The 21,416-nt window shown below is 40.8% G+C and overlaps 1 protein-coding gene across 1 annotated transcript in view; it reads right to left on the bottom strand.

The window, feature by feature from the left end:
• C10H4orf45 (chromosome 10 C4orf45 homolog) overlaps positions 1–21,416 on the bottom strand; it is a 57,791-nt gene that overhangs the window by 25,324 nt on the left and 11,051 nt on the right. Inside the window, exon 3 of the mRNA XM_047798111.1 lies at positions 14,139–14,197. Coding sequence (XP_047654067.1) covers positions 14,139–14,197 — 59 coding nt within the window. The remainder of the gene's footprint in view (positions 1–14,138; positions 14,198–21,416) is intronic.

Raw genomic sequence — 21,416 nt, forward strand, 5'->3', positions numbered from 1 at the left:
GTTCCCAGGCTAGGGGTCCAATGCTAGCTGTAGCTGCCGGCCTGCGTCATAGCCACAGCCACGTCAGATCCGAGCTGCCGCTGTGGCCTACACCACAGCTCAATGCAAGGCAGGATCCTTGACCCACTGAGCAAGGCCAGGGATGGAACCCACATCCTCATGGACACTAGTTGGATTCATTTCCACTGCGCCACAACGGGGACTCCCTATTTTCTTTCTTAATTGACATTAAATCCAAAACTACGGACTGTATGCACACCCCAGTCCCCCTTCTCTGAGCTTTCTTTCTTTCTCCATCTCAGAAATTGTTCTGTGCTTCTCCTGTCAGTCGGGTCTCTGCTGATTCCCCACCTCCTCTCTTCATGGACCTTGATTCTGCCCCTCCTCTGCTTCTGCCCATCGCCTTTCACACTCCTGCTCTGCCCTCAGACCAGCAGAGTTTGTGGGCCCTGCTCTTATGTCTCTGGTCTTCTCTCTTCTCATCCACGCCTGTGTGTTCAGATACAGCCCATCTCTGATGACAGGCAAAGCTCCCTCTCACCAGCACACATTTTATGTGCCAGTCTCCCTGCTTGCTAAGGTCGCATGGAGACTTCCGGTCCACCTGCGTACCTGGCCTTATCACCAGTAGAGGAACATCTTCCCTGTGCATGATCTCAGTCCGTCCACCGCCCACTTATTCACGCAAACTGGCGATTTGGGGATTGCCATTGCTTCCATCATTATTTTCATCCCCCACAACCAACCGCCCAAGTCCTGCCCAATTTAGCTCCTTGATAATTCTGGAACCTGTTCCCTCCTGTGCATCCCCCTAGATTACCACCGTTATCTCTAACAGACCCCTGCCCATCTCCGCGGATGCTCCCCTCCTGTCCAATCCCATATCCTGTCCAACCCCACATCCTGTCCAACCCCTCATCCAAGTCGGAAGCCTGACGTCATGGCTTCGGGTACTCCGTAAAAGGATGGGTGGGTAAAAGGTAAATCCCTTCTTGGGGTTCCCATGTTTTAAAGGGCAGAACTCAAGCGTGAACTCTGCCTGGCGCTTCTCACCCATCCCTGAACTCTCATCTTGAGCTCTTTGAGATCCAGCAGCACTGAAACACTGACTGCATCAATCGATGCTGTTTCTCACTTCTGGACTTTGATGCTGATATTTCTTTTCTTCCAACACTCTTTCCCTGCATCCCTGCTCATCCTGTTACCTAATCCCTCCTCTTCAGACTCCTCTACAGCCTCCTGTGTCCCGTCTCCTCCCTGCTGCGCTGGGTTGTATGCATAATACCGGTCGTGGCTGTGTCACTCCTGTGGCCCCATGTCAGAATTATCTATGTGTCTTTTTTTTTTTTTTCGGTCTTTTCTAGGGCCACGCCCACAGCATATGGAGGTTCCCAGGCTAATCAGAGCTATAGCCGTGGGCCTAGGCCAGAGCCACAGCAACTCGGGGCATCAGCGGCCTCTGCAAACTACACCACAGCTCCCAGCAACGCTGGATTCTCAACCCACTGAGTGAGGCCAGGGAACCCTCAACCTCACGATTCCTAGTGGATTTGTTAACCACTGAGCCACAATGGGAACTCCGGAATTATCTATGTGTCTATTACCCCTCACTATGTGATGAGCAGCTTCCTGGAAAGGACAATGTATTTATTGATTTACTGACTCAATAAAGGAGTGGCCTGGAGTTCCTGACCTGGCGCAGTGGTTAACAAATCTGACTAGGAACCATGAGGTTGCAGGTTCAATCCCTGGCCTTGCTCAGTGGGTTAAAGATCCGGCGTTGCCCATGAGCTGTGGTGCAGGTCGCAGATGCGGTTCGGATTTGGCGTTGCTGTGGCTATGCCATAGGCTGGCGGCTACAGCTCTGATTAGACCCCTAGCCTGGGAACCTCCATATGCTGCGGGAGCAGCCCTAGAAAAGGCAAAAAGACCAAAAAAAAAAAAAAAAGAGTAGCCCAATTAAAGCCTATATGACAAACTAGTCAGAAAAGGGTATTTCCTCTTTGAATATCAGTGGGAACTATTTATTTAGGGCTGCACCTGCCTCAGGGCTAGGGGTCAAACCTGAACTGCAGCTGAGGCCTACGCCACAACCAAGGCAATACCAGATTGGCAACCCAAGCAGCAGTTTGTGACAATGCCAGATCCTTAACTCAATGAGTGAGGCCAGGGATCAAACCTACCTCCTCATGGATAGTAGTGGGTTCTTAAACCACTGAGCCGCAGTGGGAATTCCTCAGTGGGACTATTTAATTTGGAAGAAATGAATTTCAAGAAAAATGCAAATGCTGAACAAGAACTTTCCTTCCCACTGCTAATAATTTCAAAGCACCCCTATTAGAGAGTCTGGGATTTTTTTTTCATCTTCAAATATCCCATCCGAGCAGTGCAACCCCTCCTCATCATGGTGCTCCAGAAACTTTAGAGAAATGCTCCAATCATGGAACTAATGATAACGCTGATTGGAAAGGATGGGCCAGCTGATAAAACCACACCACTGAAAGCTAAAGTCTTTCCAAACTCAAATTATTTGAAATGGTTTAAGCCCTACCAGAAAGATGGAGGGGAAACCTCCTCCCCTCTTTTTTTGGGACACACCCTTGGCAGGCAGAAGTTCCCACACCAGGGATTGAACCTGAACCACAGCAGTGATAGCACCAGATCCTTAATCGCTAGGCCACCAGGGAACTCCCCAAAAAACCTTTTTAATGATCATTTTTTAAAGCAGAAAGAAGAAAAAATAGTACATCTCCAAACAGTCCAGTCCCCTTAGACAAAATTTTACAGAAGAGGATAAAATTAGAATTAATCTATTTTGAGATGGTAGTGTTAAAAAATGAATAGAAAACCTTAAGAAAGTGGCTAATCCTATGATTATTTGGAGGCTTTCTTAAAATGGGGGAGAAATACCCTTCCTGTGTGTCATATCCATGCTGGGGGGCTTACACACCCACACTTCATTTCTCAAGACCACCTGTGAGACAGACGTGTGATCATTCCCCCTTTTACCCTCAAAACTGAGGTCTCGGAGCGTCTACATTTCGCAAGATGGAGGAATTTTGCCCAATTCTGTCAGCTGCAGAAAACCTGGAATTATGAGCGGGCTTAAAAGAAAAAGTGAAAGAAATAGTGAAGGCAAAGATGATGGTAAATAGTGCACATTAAATGGACTGGGTGACCACAATTCTGGTGATTCATCTGATAGTGTAGAAAGGAGCCAAATATGGATAGTATTGATCTTTCGTAAGCCACTTCCATAGATGTCGGTAAGAGAAGAATGTCTGAAATGACCACGGTCGGGCATATTGATGACTCCCCAAAATTAAACAGATGATAGTGAAAGGAAACAATCCAAACACCTGTAACACACCTTATCCTTTGTTTTTCTGTGCTCTTTGCAGTACACAAACTCTCTTTGCCTGAGCCTAACACCTGTGTTGGATTGCAGCCTATGCTTGGACTTCACAGCCACAGGTCATTCCGTTAGGTCCAGCAGCTGCCCTCTTGGTGACCCTGGTCTCCTGAAGCCGGCTCTAAGAGCTACAGTTCTGATATCTGAAATCCTGATTGAGAGGTGGGGAGAGGCCAGAAATTTGGGGGTGCCTCTTTCTTACACACTTCAGATCTCACAGTCTTTCAGAAGTTCCACAGAGAGTAATTCACAGTGAAAGATATATATTTTTTTTTGAAGTATAGATGATTTACCATGTCGTGCCAATTTATTCTGTACAGCAAAGTGGCCCAGTCATACACATGAACGGCCCCATTCTGGCATGAACTGAATTTTCCCCACCTGGACATCAAGTGGTGCTCAGTAAGCTTTCCTCTTAAGAATAACCGCACATGTAATGTATACATGTAAGGATAACCTGACCCCCTTGCTGTACAGTGGGAAAATAAAAAAAATTATTAAAAAAAAAAAGAATAACCGCACCGTCTCCTCTCTCAAAAACAGCTGTCTTTTATGTTTTTGCTGTAAGTGGTCAATCCTGTGAGGAGGAATAGCCACTGATTCAACAAGAAACATTTACGACCATCTTGTGTTTCTTTTTTTTTTTCTTTGCAGTCATGACAATCAATTTCATAAGGACATTTTACTTTCTATTTATTTATTTTTCGCTGTATAAGCCATTTATTTTTACTACTTTTTAAATTCAGTTAATTTTATTATATTTATAGTTGTACAACCATCATCACAACCTAATTTTAGAACATTTCCATCCCAAACCCCTAGTGAACCTCACCCCCCAACACCTGTCCCTTTGGTAACTGTAAGTTCTTCAAAGTCAGTAAGTCTGTTTCTGTTCTATAAATAAGTTCATTTGTATCCTTTTTTAGATTCTACATATAAATGACATCACATATTTATCTTTCACTGTCTGATTTACTTCACTTACTATGATAATCTCTATGTCCATCCATGTTGCTGCAGATGGCGTTATTTCATTATTTTTTATGGCTGAGTAATTTTCAAGTATGTATATATACCACATCTTCTTTATCCATTCCCCTATTGATGGACATTTAGGTTGCTTTATGTCTTGGCTATTGTATATATGGTGCTGCAGTGAACATTGGGGCACATGTATCTTTTCAAGTCATGGTTTTCTCCATATAGATGCCCAGGAGTGGCATTGCTGGATCATATGATAGTTCTATTTTTAGTTGTTTGAGCAATCTCCATACTGTTTCCACAGTGGTTGCCCCTTAAGATACTTCCTAAGTCCTCCCTCCTACCTCTGGCCTCTCTCTCCTTATAGGATCTAAGGACAGCAGGAATGACGTCTGTCTCCTTTTCTCCTGAATGTCCAGGCCCAGCATTGTGCCTGGTATGGAGTTGGCAGTTGGGTATTTTCTGAATGAATAAATGCCCCCCCAACCCCCCGCTATCTGTGTGGCTTTGCAGTGGTGACAAGCCCCAGCACAGGGGCTCCATGCTGACCCTACAGCATGTCAGCTTTGGGAGAGCTCTCCTCCCTCCCTCCGTGTGGAGAGGAGCCTGGGGTGGGGCCCCAGGGGAGAAAGTTCAAAGGCAGGTGTTTTTTTGGCAGCACCTGTGATACATGGAAGTTCCTGGGCCAGGGATCCAACTCATTCCACAGCAGTGATAATACCAGATTCTTAACCTGTTGAGTCACCAGGGAACTCCGGAGGGAGTTTTTTTTTTTTTTTTTTTCTATTGGAGGCAGTATCTTTATTTGTTTATCAGTCAAAGGCTGATGTTTGGTTTATATTGCATATACTACACACACACACACACACACACACACACACACACACACACCCCTACAGGTGTGCATGTAAGTGTATTTTACATAGATGTTATATATACTGATTATATATTAAACATCTAAATGCATCTAATCTTCAAAGCTGTTATCAAACTCTGTAATAGCTGATAGGTTCTTTTTTTAAAAATGGCAACAGTTTACTTTTTATTTTATTTTTATTAAATTGTAGTTGGTTTACAATGTTGTATCAATTACTGCCATACAGAAAAGTGATTTATCTATGCCTATTATATATAATTTATATATACACTCTTTTTTCAGATGCTTTTCCCTTCTTTGAAGGCAGTTTTTAGGTAAAGAGTCAAAAATAGGGACGTGTGCTGAAGTTCTCAAAAATTGCAGCATTTTGTTCCTTAATGTTCATGGGAATCCTTCCAATGGGCCAGGCACTGACAGCCTTAAAAATAGAAAGTTGTCAAGATTTAAGGATGTTTTGAGGAAAACAACTCCAAGAAAAAAGCAGGCATTTATGTACCAATATATTTTTAAGTAGCGGCTGTCATTAAGTCTGTGCTAGTTTAACAACTGGCTTTGGCAGTATTTCATTATGACATAAACCCAGCAATTTTCTACACCTCCCTAATGCCAAGTACAGGCACACCTTCCACCTTTTAGAATAAACAGAAAACCCTATTTATTCAGGTCAGTGCATATTTCTTTAGGACTTCAAGTTGTAGTTTTAGAAATTTTTTCAGCTTAGGAGTCTTAACTACTAAAACTCTAGTTGATTGTTGCTATTTCTCCCTCTTTATAATTAACTTTTGTTTTTATCAAAATAAAGTGTTTGCACCTTGCACATAATGTAGTGCTAATTTTTTCCACCTTAATGCAATAACTTAGGTATATGCACATCATACTGATAACTAGTACTAAAGTGAAATCACTGTATGGTACATCTGTACCATATATAATATTGTACAGCAACCATACTTCAATTAAATAAATAAAAAGAAAATAGTAAAATGCTTACAATTAAAATCCTCCCCTTCTCTTCCTGCTCCCTGTCCCAACATTCTCTTCACCAAAGCAACCACTCTTCAGCTCACCTGCTTCCTCTGGAATCTACTGCAATGTTTTTACAAAGTAAATGCCCACTTGGGAGTCCCCACTTGCCCTGCTCCTCTTCTAGGTGCCCCACCAACCACATCCCTGATCTTCTCCTTTACCATCTTGGGAATCTCCTTGGCCTGTCACCTTTGTTGGGTCTCTTGTTCCTTGGATATTTTCCTTTTCTCTTTCCTGGACTTTCCTTTTTTGTCTTGCTAGTAAATAATCTCCAGTTGCTTCTTAGGAAGAATTGCTTTCTTTGGGGTATGTACATGAATGCAAATGTCTCTTTTCTAACTTCCCACTTGATAGTTGGGCTGGGTATAGAATTCCCGGTTGAAGGTCAATTTCTGGCAGGCAGGGAAGTCAGTGTCTCCCAAAGCCCAGCATCATGGTCAAGAAGTGTGACACTTTATTGATTCTGAATCCTTTGTATGTGTCCTTGTTTCCCTTTGGAGGGCCTTACAATTGTCTTTTCATCCCAGCACAGTGGAGTTTCATGGTGACATGGCTTGATGCAATTATTTTGTTGTTGCTGGTAGTGTTGTTGTTGTTATTGTTGTTTTGCATTAGTGGAGACTTTCAGTCTGGAAATTCATGTTTTTCTCTTCTGAGAATTTTTCTTGTGTTATTGATTTTTTTTCTTCTGTTTTTTTTCTGATCCCTTTTGAGATCTCTTAATGGTTTGGTATCAGTCTAATTTCATTTTAATTGATTTCTTATTTTCCTATATTTCCCCCTTCTTCTTTTCTGTCTCTTGGACTGTTTGCTCTACTTTTGGGAGATTAATCCAACTATATAGTATGACATTTCTCTTTTATACTGAATCTCTCTACTGATTATTTTTCACTAACTATTTCATAGGAATCTTAATGGATGCATTTTGCCATATTATTTCAATGCACTTCACTTATTTAATCAATAACATTTATTAAGAGAGGGGCCAAATTTGCTCAGTATACTTTCAGTTTATTCTGTTATCCAGCTGACCCATTCTACTACCTTCCTGCTTCACTCTCAAAAGTGAAGCATGAAGGTGAAAAATGTATGGTCACATTATTTAATGAGCACTTAGTATGTACCTAGTGCTGTCCTAAGTGCCATATGTGTGACAGCACATCTTACAACCACCCGCAGAACAGATTCTGTTATAATCATTTCACAGATTGGGAAACTGAGGCATAAATATTAAAATAACTTGTTAAAGGTGTCATGATTACCAGGTGGGAAAGTAGGGACTTGAACTCAGGAAGACTGTCTTCAAAGCCCTTGCTCTTAATCATTGTTGAACCCCTTTTATCAATGCTTACAATTCCCTATTTGGGGGATATTATTTTTTTTCTGAATTTGCATTATGGCAAACACTGTAAGACTCATTTCTAGCTAAACCTTTGAGTAGGAGGATTGTTATTTCCTAGAGGATGATAAATATCCAGTGAAACCAGATTTCTCTCTCTCTCTCTCTCTCTCTTTTTTTTTTAAAGCAGCTGCATCTGTGGCATATAGAAGTTCCTGGGCTAGGAGTCAAATCCGAGCTGCAACTGGGGCCTACACCATAGCTACAGCAACATTGGATCTGAGCTGCATCTGTGACCTACACCACAGCTTGTGGCAATGCCAAATCCTTAGCCCACTGAGCAAGTCTTGGGATCAAACCCGTATCCTCACAGACACTGTTGGGTTCTTAACCCACTGAGCCACAACAAGAACTCTTGAAACCAGCTTTCTCGATTCTCAGTTCAGCCTTCTTTCAACCAGGCTGTGCTGTGTACCTCATGAAGAGGCTGCACCAGATCCTAGGATTATGAGAAGGCAGGCAACAGGAAAGCAGACTGGGAGAGCCAACACTCTGAAAAGAGCTGTGACCTTCAAGTAAATGGAAAGTCAGGGAAGGTTGTAGTTAATTCTTATTTTTTTTTTGGAGGGGGTGGTGTGCCCATGGAATGTGGAAGTTCCTGGGCCAGGGATCAAATCCATGCCATAGCAGTGACAACATCTGATCCTTATCCCTCTGAACCACCAGAGAACTCCAATTCTGATTTGTTGAAGCTCGTGTTGCTCTTCTCTGCATGGCTGACACCTAGTTTGGTCATCCTCACCTTAGAATCTGCAGTCTCCTTGACACCCACTCCCTCCACCCCGCTATCTACTGACCATGGCTGTCCATGGGAACTTGAACTGTTTCTTAAGATATTATTGCTAAGACAAAGCTATAAACTGGCAAATAAGTGGCATGGGGCAACTTTGTAGTGACATTAAGGCCAGGTTGTGTTGGCAGTTCCTTTCTGGAATGAGGTTTGCCTGTGAATGATTCTGCTGATTTCATGATCTCAGCAAGACTTTCATTTGCATGGAAAACAAATTTGCCCAGGTAGACAGCCAGAGATTTTCCTAAAATGCTCCCTCTACACCTAATTTAAATTTCATCTCTCTCAGGGAAACCTCACCACTTGAATGTCTCCGCTTTTCCAGCCTGAGCTGTATCAGTCTGTACCATTATGAGTACAAGGGCCGGGATTTATCTTTTATATCTGATTTGGCAAATATGTACCAAGCTCTGTGTTAAATATAAGGAAAAGAAAGCAAGATACTCCACACCCCACAATCTTCAGTACTGTTATGTATCATCTACAGATTTCAATTTAGGGGGGCCATACCTGCTGCATGCAGCAGTTCCTGGGCCAAGGATGAAAACTATGCTTCAGCATTGATCCGAGCCATAGCAGTGACGATGCCAGATCCTTAACCACTAGGCCACCAGGCAGTTCCTCTCTTTCTTTCTTTCTTTCTTTCTTTCTTTCTTTCTTTCTTTCTTTTTCTCTTTTTTACACCACACCTGCAGCACATGGAAGTTCCTGGGCTAGGGGTGGAATCAGAGCTGCTGCTGCCAGCCTACATCACAGCTGCAGCAACACCAGATCTAAGCTGCACCTGTAACCTATGCTGTAGCTTACACAAACACCAGATCCTTAACCTATGATTGAGGCCAGGGATTGAAACTGCATCCTCACAGAGACAATGTCGGGTCTTTAATTTGCTGAACCGCAATGGGAACTCCCATTACTTACTTCTTAAAACCAAACAAAAAGCCCTGACCATTCACTATTTGCAGAGAATTCTCTTATAAATTGACTCTTCTAAGTTGACCGTAAATTGTTCTTCAATTTCCTACCTGTGCTTTTTATTCTTCTTATTGAAATCAGAAATACTGTTTGTATATATTGGAAAACACCCAGCCGTGAACAGAAGAGACCATATGAAAATGAATTAATCAGCAGGTCACATGTCTAGAGAAACTTCTGTATTTAAAACAACAGAACAATTCCTTCAATTTGGAAGAAAAAAACAAAACAAAACAAAAAACAAAAACCCAAAAAAACAGTGTTAACCCATGCCCAGTTACTGCAATCATTCTCCATCAGTGGATACTGTATTGAAATCTTCTGTTTATATTTAGCTGTTCTGAGAGTATGTGAGCTACTTGAGAACAGGGAAACAGGGACCCTGATTACTCATTTTTTTTCCTTTACATCTTTTTAAAATTTAATTTGTTCTATTAGAGTACAATTGATTTACAGTGTTGTGTCAATTTCTGCTATACAGCATAGCAACCCAGTTGTATATATATATATTATATACACACACATATATCTTTTGTCTCATATTATCTTCCATCATGTTCTATCCCAAGAGACTGAATACAGTTCCCTTGGCATATAGTAGGACCTCATTGCTTATCTGCTTACTAATTTCTAAATTCTGAGCACTTGGCCCATAGCAGGTTTTTGTCTCAAGTTTGTTAAAGTATATCTTTACTGGTCTTTAAGATGCAGTCGACTGTATAACAAGCCATTGATTTAATATTTGATTAAATTGTTTCACATGGGAGGAGAAAAAGAGGGACTACATTTGTAAACCACTACTATAAAGCACATTCTGATTTCAAGAAAGTTAAATTTTAGAAGTATGCCCCAGAATGGAGGAAATCCTGTCATTGTCCTTGACTGGATTTTTGGTCTCAAAAACAGAGTGGACTCTCACCTATTATGTCAGCAGACAAAAATTCTTCAGTGATGGTTGTATTCCAATCTTCTGACTCTTCCTCCAGTGCTTTGTCTGAGACCGCTGATCACTTCCAAATATTTGTCTGTTATTGTTTTCTTGGATTCCCATCTCCTTGTATTAAACCCTGCCCTTTAAAATTCTTCACTGGCTTCTACAGCCTTCTGCCATGTTCAAGGCTCTGTCCTGGTTGCTTCCTCCTTGGGTGGCACTCATGCACTTTGTCCTCAGGATGCGTACCCCAGGTCTCCTCCCCTCCCTCCCTCAGACTTCCTACTGGTTCTCAGCCCCAGCTGATCATCAGAGTCGCTCAAAGGGCCCTTCGAAGAAATCCAAGCCCAGATCCCAGCCCAGATCCTGGCAATCAGTCAACTTGCCCTGAGAGATGAACTCTGTGACCCTTGTTCAGGCACCTCAGCCTCCAAAGTTCAATTTCATCTCATGTAAAATGAAGATAATGCCAAAATCTGCCTCAGCTGATGGCGGAATTCATCCTTGCTCCCCATAGTCACAGCAAACATCATCTCTCTTCCTCATTTATTGAAAGCCTGAGTTTCTTGGAAAGCTTGACTCCAACCCCTTCCTTCTTACCACCCTCCACAATCACAATTTATTTTGGATCATTGGCAATGCACACTGAAAACTCAAGAGGGACCTGTTAAAAATGAAATTGCCTCCTAGCTAGGGTTCCTACCACTGCCCCTGCCACCTTTCCATGATTTTTCCATACAGCACGTGAGCATTCCAGAGTGATCTTTTAAAAAAAGAATTGGATTCCATTGCTTCCTATTTTAAATCTTCCAATGAATTCTCCTTGTTCTTAGGTTAAATCCAAATTTTCTCACCTGACCACCAGATTCTGCAAAATCTGACCCTTATCTTGCTCCCTGCCCATTTCCCTGGTGATAACTAGCTATGTTCTTTCCTTGCTCATGCCATTCCTTCTGCCAGAAATGATCTTACACCACCTCCTTGAAGTCAACATAATAATTACCTCTCGAGTGAAATCTTCTTTGACTCTCAGACCAGGCTGATGTTCTCAGGAACACCTTCTCTTTTCATCCCATAAACAACCTTTGTAATGAAATGTTTTATGGATGCAATACAGCAGGATGTTTAATTTTCCTTAATACCCAACAAATACCCAACTTTTTCTTAAAAATCAAACAACTCTATGGTGTTTGATTTGTTGCCACAAGCATGAATTGTATTTGTCATTTAAAAACTTATTTAGGAGATCCCGCTGTGGCACAACAGGATTGGTGGCATCTCTGACATCCTGGGATGTGGGTTTGGTCCTCGGCCTGGTACAGTCGGTTAAGGATCCAGCATTGCTTGTGGCTGCCATGTAGATTGCAACTACAGCTCGGATCCGATCCCCGGCCCAGCAACTCCATGTGCCATGGGGTGGCCAAAAAAGAAAAAAAAAATTTTTTAAAGCTTGAGAAACAGTATGATACAGTTGTTCAGTGTCTCTCCTCTAGAATACAAATTCCAAGGAGGGCCCACACTGGGCTTGTCTTGTTCTGCACTGTAGCTGGAGAATCTAGCAGCACTTTGAACACAAGAGATGTTGGATTTATCGAGTGAAGGCAATTGGTCAAGGAGGACAGGTCATGAAAACTGTTGCAGAGGCTAAGCATGAACCTTACCCAGGAAGGAGATGGCCCTCAGTTCAGCTGAAATGACACAAGTAGGGGGTGGGAGTGGAGGAGTAGGGACACACCTCCGCCTGTCTGAGTCAGCATCTTCTTCAAGAACCTCTTCCCAGCCTGAGTAGGGTGGGGGCAAAGCTTTTAAGCAGCAGTTGTGCTTAGAGTCTAAGAGGAGGCAGCATTCGTGTTACTGGTACCTGACCAGTTAGAGACAGAACTCGAGCCAGCAGCAAATCTAATTTTTAACTTTATATTTCAATTTTTTATATTCATTTTTTTTCACTTTTCAGGTTATAATTTTCTAACAGTATTTATAATTTCTAAATTTTCTAGTTATAATTTTCTTTTTATAACTATCTTCACTAAGTACTTAGCACTCAGAGTTCCTATTATGACTCAGCAGGTTAGAACTCGACATAGTACAAGAGGATGAGGGTTCAATCCTTGGGCCTCCCTCAGTGGGTTAATGATCCGGTATTGCCACAAGCTGTGGCATAGGTCACAGATGAGGCTCAATTCTGGCTTTGCCATAGCTGTGCTGTAGACCAGCAGCTGCAGCTCTAATTTGACCCCTAGTTGGGGAACATCCATATGCTGCAGGTTCGGCCATAAAAAGAAAAAAAGAAAAAAGAATTTAGCATTCAACATAGGCAGATTGGTATCATAACTTACACAATTTCCCAATTGAATCCACAGTTTCTTAAGTACAAGATCCTTCTCATAAACATTTTGCAGCCTTGGTACAATCTAGGGTATTTCTATACCCTAGAAATAAATGTAGCCAACATTCTTTCATCCAAGGAAAACATTCAAAGCTTCAATATTACCCAGGTTCTTTCTTACAAGTTTTTTATGTTTAAATAAATGAAGCAGATTTTCACACTTAATGTCATGAATGCTTGTTGAATTGCTTTGATTTTCAATGGGCTTTAATTTTTTGTTTGTTTTTGCTTCTAAGTATTTGATAGAGCATTTGCATGGAGATGCTTGCAATGCTATCTGAACAAAGGAAATGGAATATTTCAATGAGAACATGTACTGTGTATGCAATAATTGTAAGTATTTCTCCATGGCTTTAAACATAGAACATGCCTCTAAGCTGTAGAAATTGTGCAATGAGATATTTTGCTGTCCTGGGATTGTATTGTAGTAACTGATAGGCTTTTAAAAAATTATTTTTAATATAATGATTTTTATTTTTTTCCATTATAGCTGGTTTACAGTGTTCTGCCAATTTTCTGCTGTACAGCATGGTGACTCAGTTACACATACATGTACAGATTCTTTTTTCTCACATTATCGTGCTCCATTATAAATGACTAGACATAGTTCCCCTCATAGGCTTTTGATATGAGGTTTAAGGTCTTGTCTCTTTTGGGTACAGTTTACGTTGTAGTGATATAGCAGAAACAGACTAAAACCTATTAATTTTACACATACTAATAGTGGGAATCATCAGCGATTTAAAAAAATGATGTGAAATAGGCTCCAGAAACCCTCCAAAGATCTAAGGAGAACAAAGGCATTATTGAATCTGCAGTCTTAGAGATCTGAATTATATGCTTCAGCCACATGACAAGCCCAGGTTCTGCTCTTTTCCTGTAATTTAACGTACCATGTACTAGACATGTTTAATTTAGGTTACCAGCTGCCTTAAGAGAGTGTGAATTCAAGCCACTGTGTGACTTCAGTAGGACTACATTTATTAACCCACACGACCCGTTGTGATGGTTTCTAAGTCAACGGCATGAAATGAGAGTTTTTTTCCAAAAGAAAACATACATTCTTGTTTTTCTACAAAAAAGAGTTATTTGTATAGTTAAAGCTGCTCGATCCAGTTGCTGTTCTTAACAGGCTGGTTCCTTTTTTTAAAACACTGTACTCAAACCCTGTCCCTTTCCTCCTCTAATTAAAACCTAGTAGATAGTGAACATTTTGTGTTTATTAGGAATGAAAATTCATAATTGTACAATGAAATTACAGGACATAAAATGTTTTAAAAAGTTAACCCTGTTATTAATTTAGGAAGGAAATACATTAATTAATTGATTGACTTAAAACGTATGAATTAGTATGTGCTTACCACGGGTTCTGGTATCTGTGGCTTAGTTTCTCAATGGCAGCTTGACTTAGCTCTTCATACTGTAAAAGGAAGAAAAAAAATTGTACCCTGATTCCAAGGTCGCTAGGCATGAACATACCTAACCATCTGGGTTCCTATTCCCAATGGAGTTCAGGTTGAGAAATCCAACAGGAAATGCTAAATTCAGATGAAGAAAATGGTCTTTTGATTCTTGAACTGAGGAAAAGTTGCAAGAAGGAAAATGAATCTGACTCTCGGTGTTTTCCCTGCCCTCTCTGTTAAAGGACAGGGGTTGGGTACCAAGAAGACAGTTGTCCACAATTTCTCAGCCCCTTACGATTCTATGTCTACACAAGCAGGCATGCAAAACCACAATTTATCATTTAGACTCACAGAGTTTAGCTCTTTTCCCTTCACCTTACCCTCTCAGAGTTAAGAAATGTGGGGAAAGTTACATAGGAAAGAGCTGGGTCACAGGTAGCCTATGGTAAAGTGCAGCTCTCAACACTCCTTTCAGAAAGCATCCCTTAGAATACTGATAAAATACTTGTTTGCTTAGAACTCATTCTTACATTAAAACATAATCCCCATACCCTCTCATGTGCATCAAATTATCTATCATAACTGAGTAACTGACTGTATACCAGCACCTTTTTCTCAGGAACTGGTCAATGGAGGGTACATCTTAAATGTAAGCCTGGGAAAAGGGGGTGTCATATTTATACTGAAAAGGGCTTGGGGAGTTCCCACTGTGGCCCACTGGGTTAAGGATCCAACTGCTGTGGCTCAGGTTGCTGTGGAGGAGCAGGTTCGATCCCTGGCCCGGCACAATGGGTTAAAGGATCTGGTGTTGCCACAGCAGTTGTGGTGGAGGTTGCAACTGTGGCTTGGATTCAATCCCCAGGCCAGGAATTCCCATAAGTTGTTGGTGTGGCATAAAAAAATAATTTAAAAAAATTTAAAAGAAGTGTTTTTGTCCATAAACCTTTCTCAATTTTCCATGCTAGGGTTGGGAAACAATAATATGGATCATCAAAATCATTTCATTTCAGTTTTGGAATCCATTTTTACATTGATGTGATGCTGTATTCACAACATCTGAAAAACCAGGAAAATCACATCATAATGTTAACATCAGAGGAATCATGTAGTATTCTTTTTTATCTTCCCTGTCTTTTTTCCTCAAGCTTTGGTTTAAAATGACCTTCCTGGATTTCCTATTGTGGCTCAGTGGTAACAAGCCTGATTTGTAAACATGAGTACTCGACTTCAATCCCTCACCTGGCTCAGTGGGTTAAGGATCCCGCATTGCTGTGAGCTGTGGTATAGGTCCCAGATGTGGCTCTGATCCTGAGGTGCTGTGGCTGTCATAGGCTGGTGCTGTAGCTCCGATTTGACCCCCAGCCTGGGAACTTCCACATGCTGAAGGTGCGGCCCTGAAAAATAAAATAAAATAAACTTCCCAATCGAGGGCTACAGAGTTACTGTGTCAGAAAAGCAGATCTATTTACTTAGATCGTTTTCTCAGTGGTGAAAAACTGAAAACTTGATTACTTCTATATCTTTAATGTCTATGTATAAAATATACAAACAAAGGAAGGGACAAAACAAGCAATATTTTAATGCAAGGTTGACCCACTACCTACAGAAAGTTAGAAAAGTGAGCCTCTGCATGTAATGGTAAAATCATTGTTTCTCAATTGATTTCTAAAGATGATTCACTGAAAATTGACCTTCTCAATTGACTTAATATTTTATCAGCTTTTGAACAAATTTTCCATGACTTAGTCATTCTTTTTTGATCTTTGTTCCCATTTTTAATCACCAAATGATTTCATTGTTTTAATCAGAAAAGACTTCTTTTTTTCATTTTTTCTTTTTTTTAATTTTTTGGTGTATTTATAATGATTTTATTTTTTTCCATTATAGCTGGTTTACAGTGGTCTGTCAATTTTCCACTGTACAGCAAGGTGACCCAGTCATACATACATGTATACATTCTTTTTTCTCATATTATCCTCCATCATGCTCCATGACAAGTGACCAGGTATAGTTCCCAGTGTTATACAGCAGGATCTCATTGCTTAGCCATTCCAAAGGCAATAGTGTGCATCTATTAACCCCAAATTCCCAGTCCATCCCACTCTCTCCCCCGCCCCCTTGGCAACAAGTCTGTTCTCCACGTCCATGATTTTCTTTTCTGTGGAAAGTTTCATTTGTGCCGTATATTAGAAGAAAAGACTTTTCTTAGAACTTGACAGATTCATTTGCTACCCACCCCCGCACTATTTCTCTTATAGCTGTCAACATATAATGTCATTAAAAAAATCCATTATCTAAAATAAGCTGGCATTTCTCTATCTTAATTTATTAATGGAATTCACCATGATTTATTTGGACAGTCAGGCTCACTTTGGTATTAAATCTCATGAAATTCAGAATCAAAGAAATCTTTTTTTTTTTATTATTGGTCAGTTATTGATAAGAGTAAAGAAAAGACGGATCCAAAAACCAATTCACCAGGAGTTCCTGTTGTGGCTCAGTGGTAAACGAACCTGACTAGGAACTATGAGGTTGTAGGTTCGATCCCTGGCCTCGCTCAGCGGGTTGGGGATCCAGCATTGCCATGAGCTGTGGCATAGGTCAAAGACACAGCCGTGTTGCTGTGGCTGTGGCGTAGGTCAGTGGCTACAGCTATGATTGGACCCCTAGCCTGAGAACCGCCACGTGATGCAGGTGTGGCCCTAAAAAGACAAAAGACAAAAAAATAAAAAATTAAAAACAACAAAATTAGTTCACCATCTTCATAGAAACAGGAAACAACTGATTAGTATATTTCTGACTTAAGGAGTCAAAGAGAATTTTACAGTTTTTAATGTTTTCAACTAGAGAAAATAATCATAACTTGAAATTGGATATTCCCTATTCCTGTCTTTAACTGGAATTCCCACAAGTGGCTCAGTGAGTTAAGAACCCGACTTGTCTCCATGAGGATGCAGGATTCCTAACCTCACTCAGTGGGTTAGGGATCCAGTGTTGCCACAAACTTTGGTGGAGGTTGCAGATGTTGCTCAGATAACAGTGTTGCTGTGGCTGTGGTGCAGGCCTGTAGCTACAGCTCCAATTTGACCCCTAGCCTGGGAGCTTGCCTATGCAGCAGGTGTGGCTGTAAAAAAGGAAAAAAAAAAAAAAAGGAAAAAAGGGAGAAAAAAGCAATCTTTAACTAAGTCTAGGTATTGATTAAAAAGGAAATATCTGCTAGCTACTTTTAGATACTGTATGAATTAGACACAGTTTCTGAAATAGAGTTGCTAAATTGAAGTTAAATTAGTCACAGGCATTTGGGGCCTATTCTAGTTAAAAATGAAAATCATTCCTTCATACTTTCACTTATTAATTAATTAATGTGTTTATGTATGTATGTATATTTGATTTAACAATAATACTTTCGCTTTTAATCTCAAACCACCTCTTGTCTAGAATTCACATAGATCATGAAGGAATCCATTTGTTTTGTTGCTATATTTAATTCAAGTCGTTTTTCTTCATATATCGAATTTTGACTTTCCTTGCTAGAGGGACATTTTCTTTTTTTTTTTTAATTTTATTTTGGTTAAACTATAGTCATTTTAGAGTGTTGTGCCAATTTTTGCTGTATAGCAAAGTGACCCAGTCATACATATATATACATTCTTTTTCTCATACTGTAGTCCATCATCTTCTACCTCAAGAGACTGGATAGAGTTCCCTGTGCTGTACAGTAGGACCTCATTGCTTATCCATTCTAAATGTAATAGTTTGCATCTACCAATGCCAAACTCCCCATCCATCCCATTCCCTCGCTAGAAAGGACCATTTTCCATCTCTATAACTATTCTCACCAGTAGAATGAGTACAATGGCAATGATTTCAAGAATGCGTAGACACTAGAGTTTCTCTTCTTCGACATCCTCCTCCTTGGTAACGCAAAGCTTTCAGTACCAAACATTGGAGTGGAAAATCCCCTAAGGCTAACCCTTTCTTATGCTAATGTATTTTTTTCTTCACTTGCCTCAATTTGCAAAATATTACTGTTAACCCCTTCGGTGTCTTTCTTCTCACAGCCAGTGAGGAGCATTCTCGTTGTTGGCACTGGGTCATCAAACTGCACAGTGCTGCCTATTCTAGACTGGAACCATGGAAGGGAGCGAGGCGACATCAAGGCCTTTGTGTGGATGGAGCAAATCAAGCATTCATTTTACATTCAGAGCATGAGTGGAAACAGAACAATTCTCTCTGAAAAACGTTAATGTTTAAGGCATAGATTCTCTGACTCATTTTTCTTCTTAAGCAAAAAGTGAAAAATGCAGAGACCCATACTTCGTTTTATGCTACATTATATGCGGACTTGAGTACCAGCATGAGTTATATCCTAGTCTCTCTCTTTAAAAAAAATTGCACTATTTTTAAATAATTTGAATTAATGCATCAACTTTCAGCAAATAGACTAAACATTGACTTATGTGAGTTCATTGGCGATGGCCCCAGTATCTCTGTTTTTCTGTGGGGTAGCCAAACAATGAGAAACTTATTTCATCATGTTTCTAATGTGCTTATCATAATATATTTCAAAAATCCACATAGGCAAGAAAGTATGGACTATAGCAATATTGATAATACTTGATCCCATTTCTTGAGACTTACTACACTAGATATTATGCTAAATGCTTTACACACATATCTCACTTAATGCTTTAAGGTGCTGGAGTTCCTGTTGTAGCTCAGTAGTTATGAACCCGACTAGTATTCATGAGGATTCAGGTTCGATCCCTGGCCTTCCTCAGTGAGTTAAGGATCCGGAGTGGCCAAGAGCTCTAGTATAGGTTGCAGACGTGGCTCAGATACAGAGTTACTGTGGCTGTGACTGTGGCTGGCAGCTGTAGCTCTGATTTGACCCTAGTCTGGGAACTTCTATATGCCGTAGGTGGGGCCCTAAAAAGCAACAACAACAACAACTTTAATGTGTTATTATTATCCCTGTGGAAGGCATTCTAAATTCTAAAGACCCCTGAGAGTCTCAATCCTTCATATACAAAACTTCTCCCAGATATTCGGCCAAATACTAATCTAGGTACTGCTGTGAAGGGATTTTGCAAGTGTAATTAAGATCCCAAACCAATTGATTTTAAGAAAGAGAGCTTATCTTCAGTGGACCTAACTTAACCAGGTGAGCCTTTAAAAGGATCTGGGCTCTTCCTGGCAAAGTGGATTTGAAACATGAGAGGGACTGAACATGAAGGAGAGTGTCTGTTGCTGTTGCTTTAAAGATGGAGGGGACCACATCATAGGGGATGTAGGCAGTTTCTAGATGCTGAGACTGGTCCCTGACAGCCAGCAAAGAAATGGGGCCTTAGTCCTACAACCATGAGAAACTGCAATCTGCCACAACCACATGAACTTGGAAGAGACCCCAGGCCTCAGGTGAGATCATAGCCACAGCCGATACCTTCATTTCACCCTTGTGAGTCCCAAGCAGATAACTCAGCCATGCTCTCCTGAGACTTCTGACCTATAAAACCATGAACAAATAAATGATGTTGTTTTAAGATACTACTTTAATGGTAATTCGTTATGCCCAAGAGAAAACCTAGGCAATGCCCATTTTGTAGATGGGAAAATTGAGATATTATCAAGAACAGTAGGCAGATGAGCATGCAAAGAGAGAAAGGGGGGAAAGTTCTTCAAAGGCTGTTTTTGCCTGTAAATTACCCTTAATTTCTCATTATGGCCACAAATAAAGATTTGCAAACTGAGATTGTAAATGTTAGTTTCCTCATTTATTCTCAGAAAGAATGCATATTTCTATGATTTTTTTCTGCCCTTCTCCAGGGAGATTAATGTGTTCCTTATTCATGCTATAATTCAAGTTACACAAATATTCTATTTTACTTTATTATTTTTTTAATTTTTAAATTTTTATTTTTTGTCTTTTCAGGGCCACACCTGAAGCATATGGAAGTTCCCAGGCTAGGGATCAAATCGAATCAGAGCTACAGCTGCCAGGTTATGCCATAGCCATCGCAACTCCAGATCCGAGCCGGGTCTGCAAACTAAACCACAACTCACGGCAATGCCGGGTCCTTAACCCACTGAGCAAGGCCGGGGACTGAACCTGCATCCTCATGGATAATAGTCAGATTTGTTTCCGCTGAGCCATAATGGGAACTCCCAAGATTTTATTTTAAAGCAAGACTGGAAAGTATTCTGATGGGAATTGTTAGGATTTGTGATGAGTAACCAATCATTCTGCTATCAGTGCCCCCACCCCATTTTTTTTTTTGACCGAACCCACAGCATGTGGAAGTTCTGGGGCCAGTTCTGGGCACCACAGCAGTGACTGGAGCCAACTACGGTGACAATACCTGATCCTTAACCTGCTGTACCATCAGGGAACTCCAACCAGCCCTTTATCTAAAGTCAATGGACGGTCCTGACCAGGGTCTGGAAAATGAGTGGATTTAACTATTCAAGGTACAGATAAGCTACACAGGAGGTTCCCAAATCTCCGCTTGGGCTCAGCACATGGTTTCTCAAATATAATCAAGTGACTGGTTGGTGATCGTTCTCCCTCTCAGAGTTTTCTAATGTGTTGGTGCTGTGGTTAATTCAAAGGTTAGGAAGTGTGTGCCTCCCAAGTTAATTGTCCAATTAGCTCTACAACACAGAATGGCACTAAGGATGGCAGCCCAGGCATTGTTAACATAACAGAATAACTAGGGTTCGGTTAAAAAAAAAAAGAATGTAAAGTAGTTCTCAAATGACGATCGAATAAGCCAGGAGTAAAGCAATTCTCAATCTCATGCACACTTCAAATTTCGTGTCCCCCCTTCAGCAACTCGGTCTTTTAACAAAGACTCTGCATGAAGACTTCTGCATTCAGGATTTTTAATCTCCATCTCCATCATTTCTTGATGATCATCTATGTTGGGAAGGGTACTGTTGGTGCTGTCAGAATAAAGTCAAATAAGAGAGATCCTGGAGTTCCCGTGTGGCTCAGTGGCTTAAGAACCCAACTAGTATCCATGAGGATGTGGGTTCCACCCCTGGCCTTGCTCATTGGGTTAAGGGTCCAGAGTTGCTGAAGCTATGCATAGGATGAAGATACAGCTCAGATCCAGTGTGGCTGTGGCTGTGGTGTATGCTGGTAGCTGCAGCTCCAATTCAACCCCCTAGTGTGGGAACTTCCATTTGCTGCAGGTAAAAGAAAAAAAAAAAAAATTTTCAGACCTTAAGTTAGTT

Source organism: Phacochoerus africanus, chromosome 10, assembly GCF_016906955.1.
Source record: "Phacochoerus africanus isolate WHEZ1 chromosome 10, ROS_Pafr_v1, whole genome shotgun sequence".
In the NCBI taxonomy this organism is placed as follows: domain Eukaryota; kingdom Metazoa; phylum Chordata; class Mammalia; order Artiodactyla; family Suidae; genus Phacochoerus; species Phacochoerus africanus.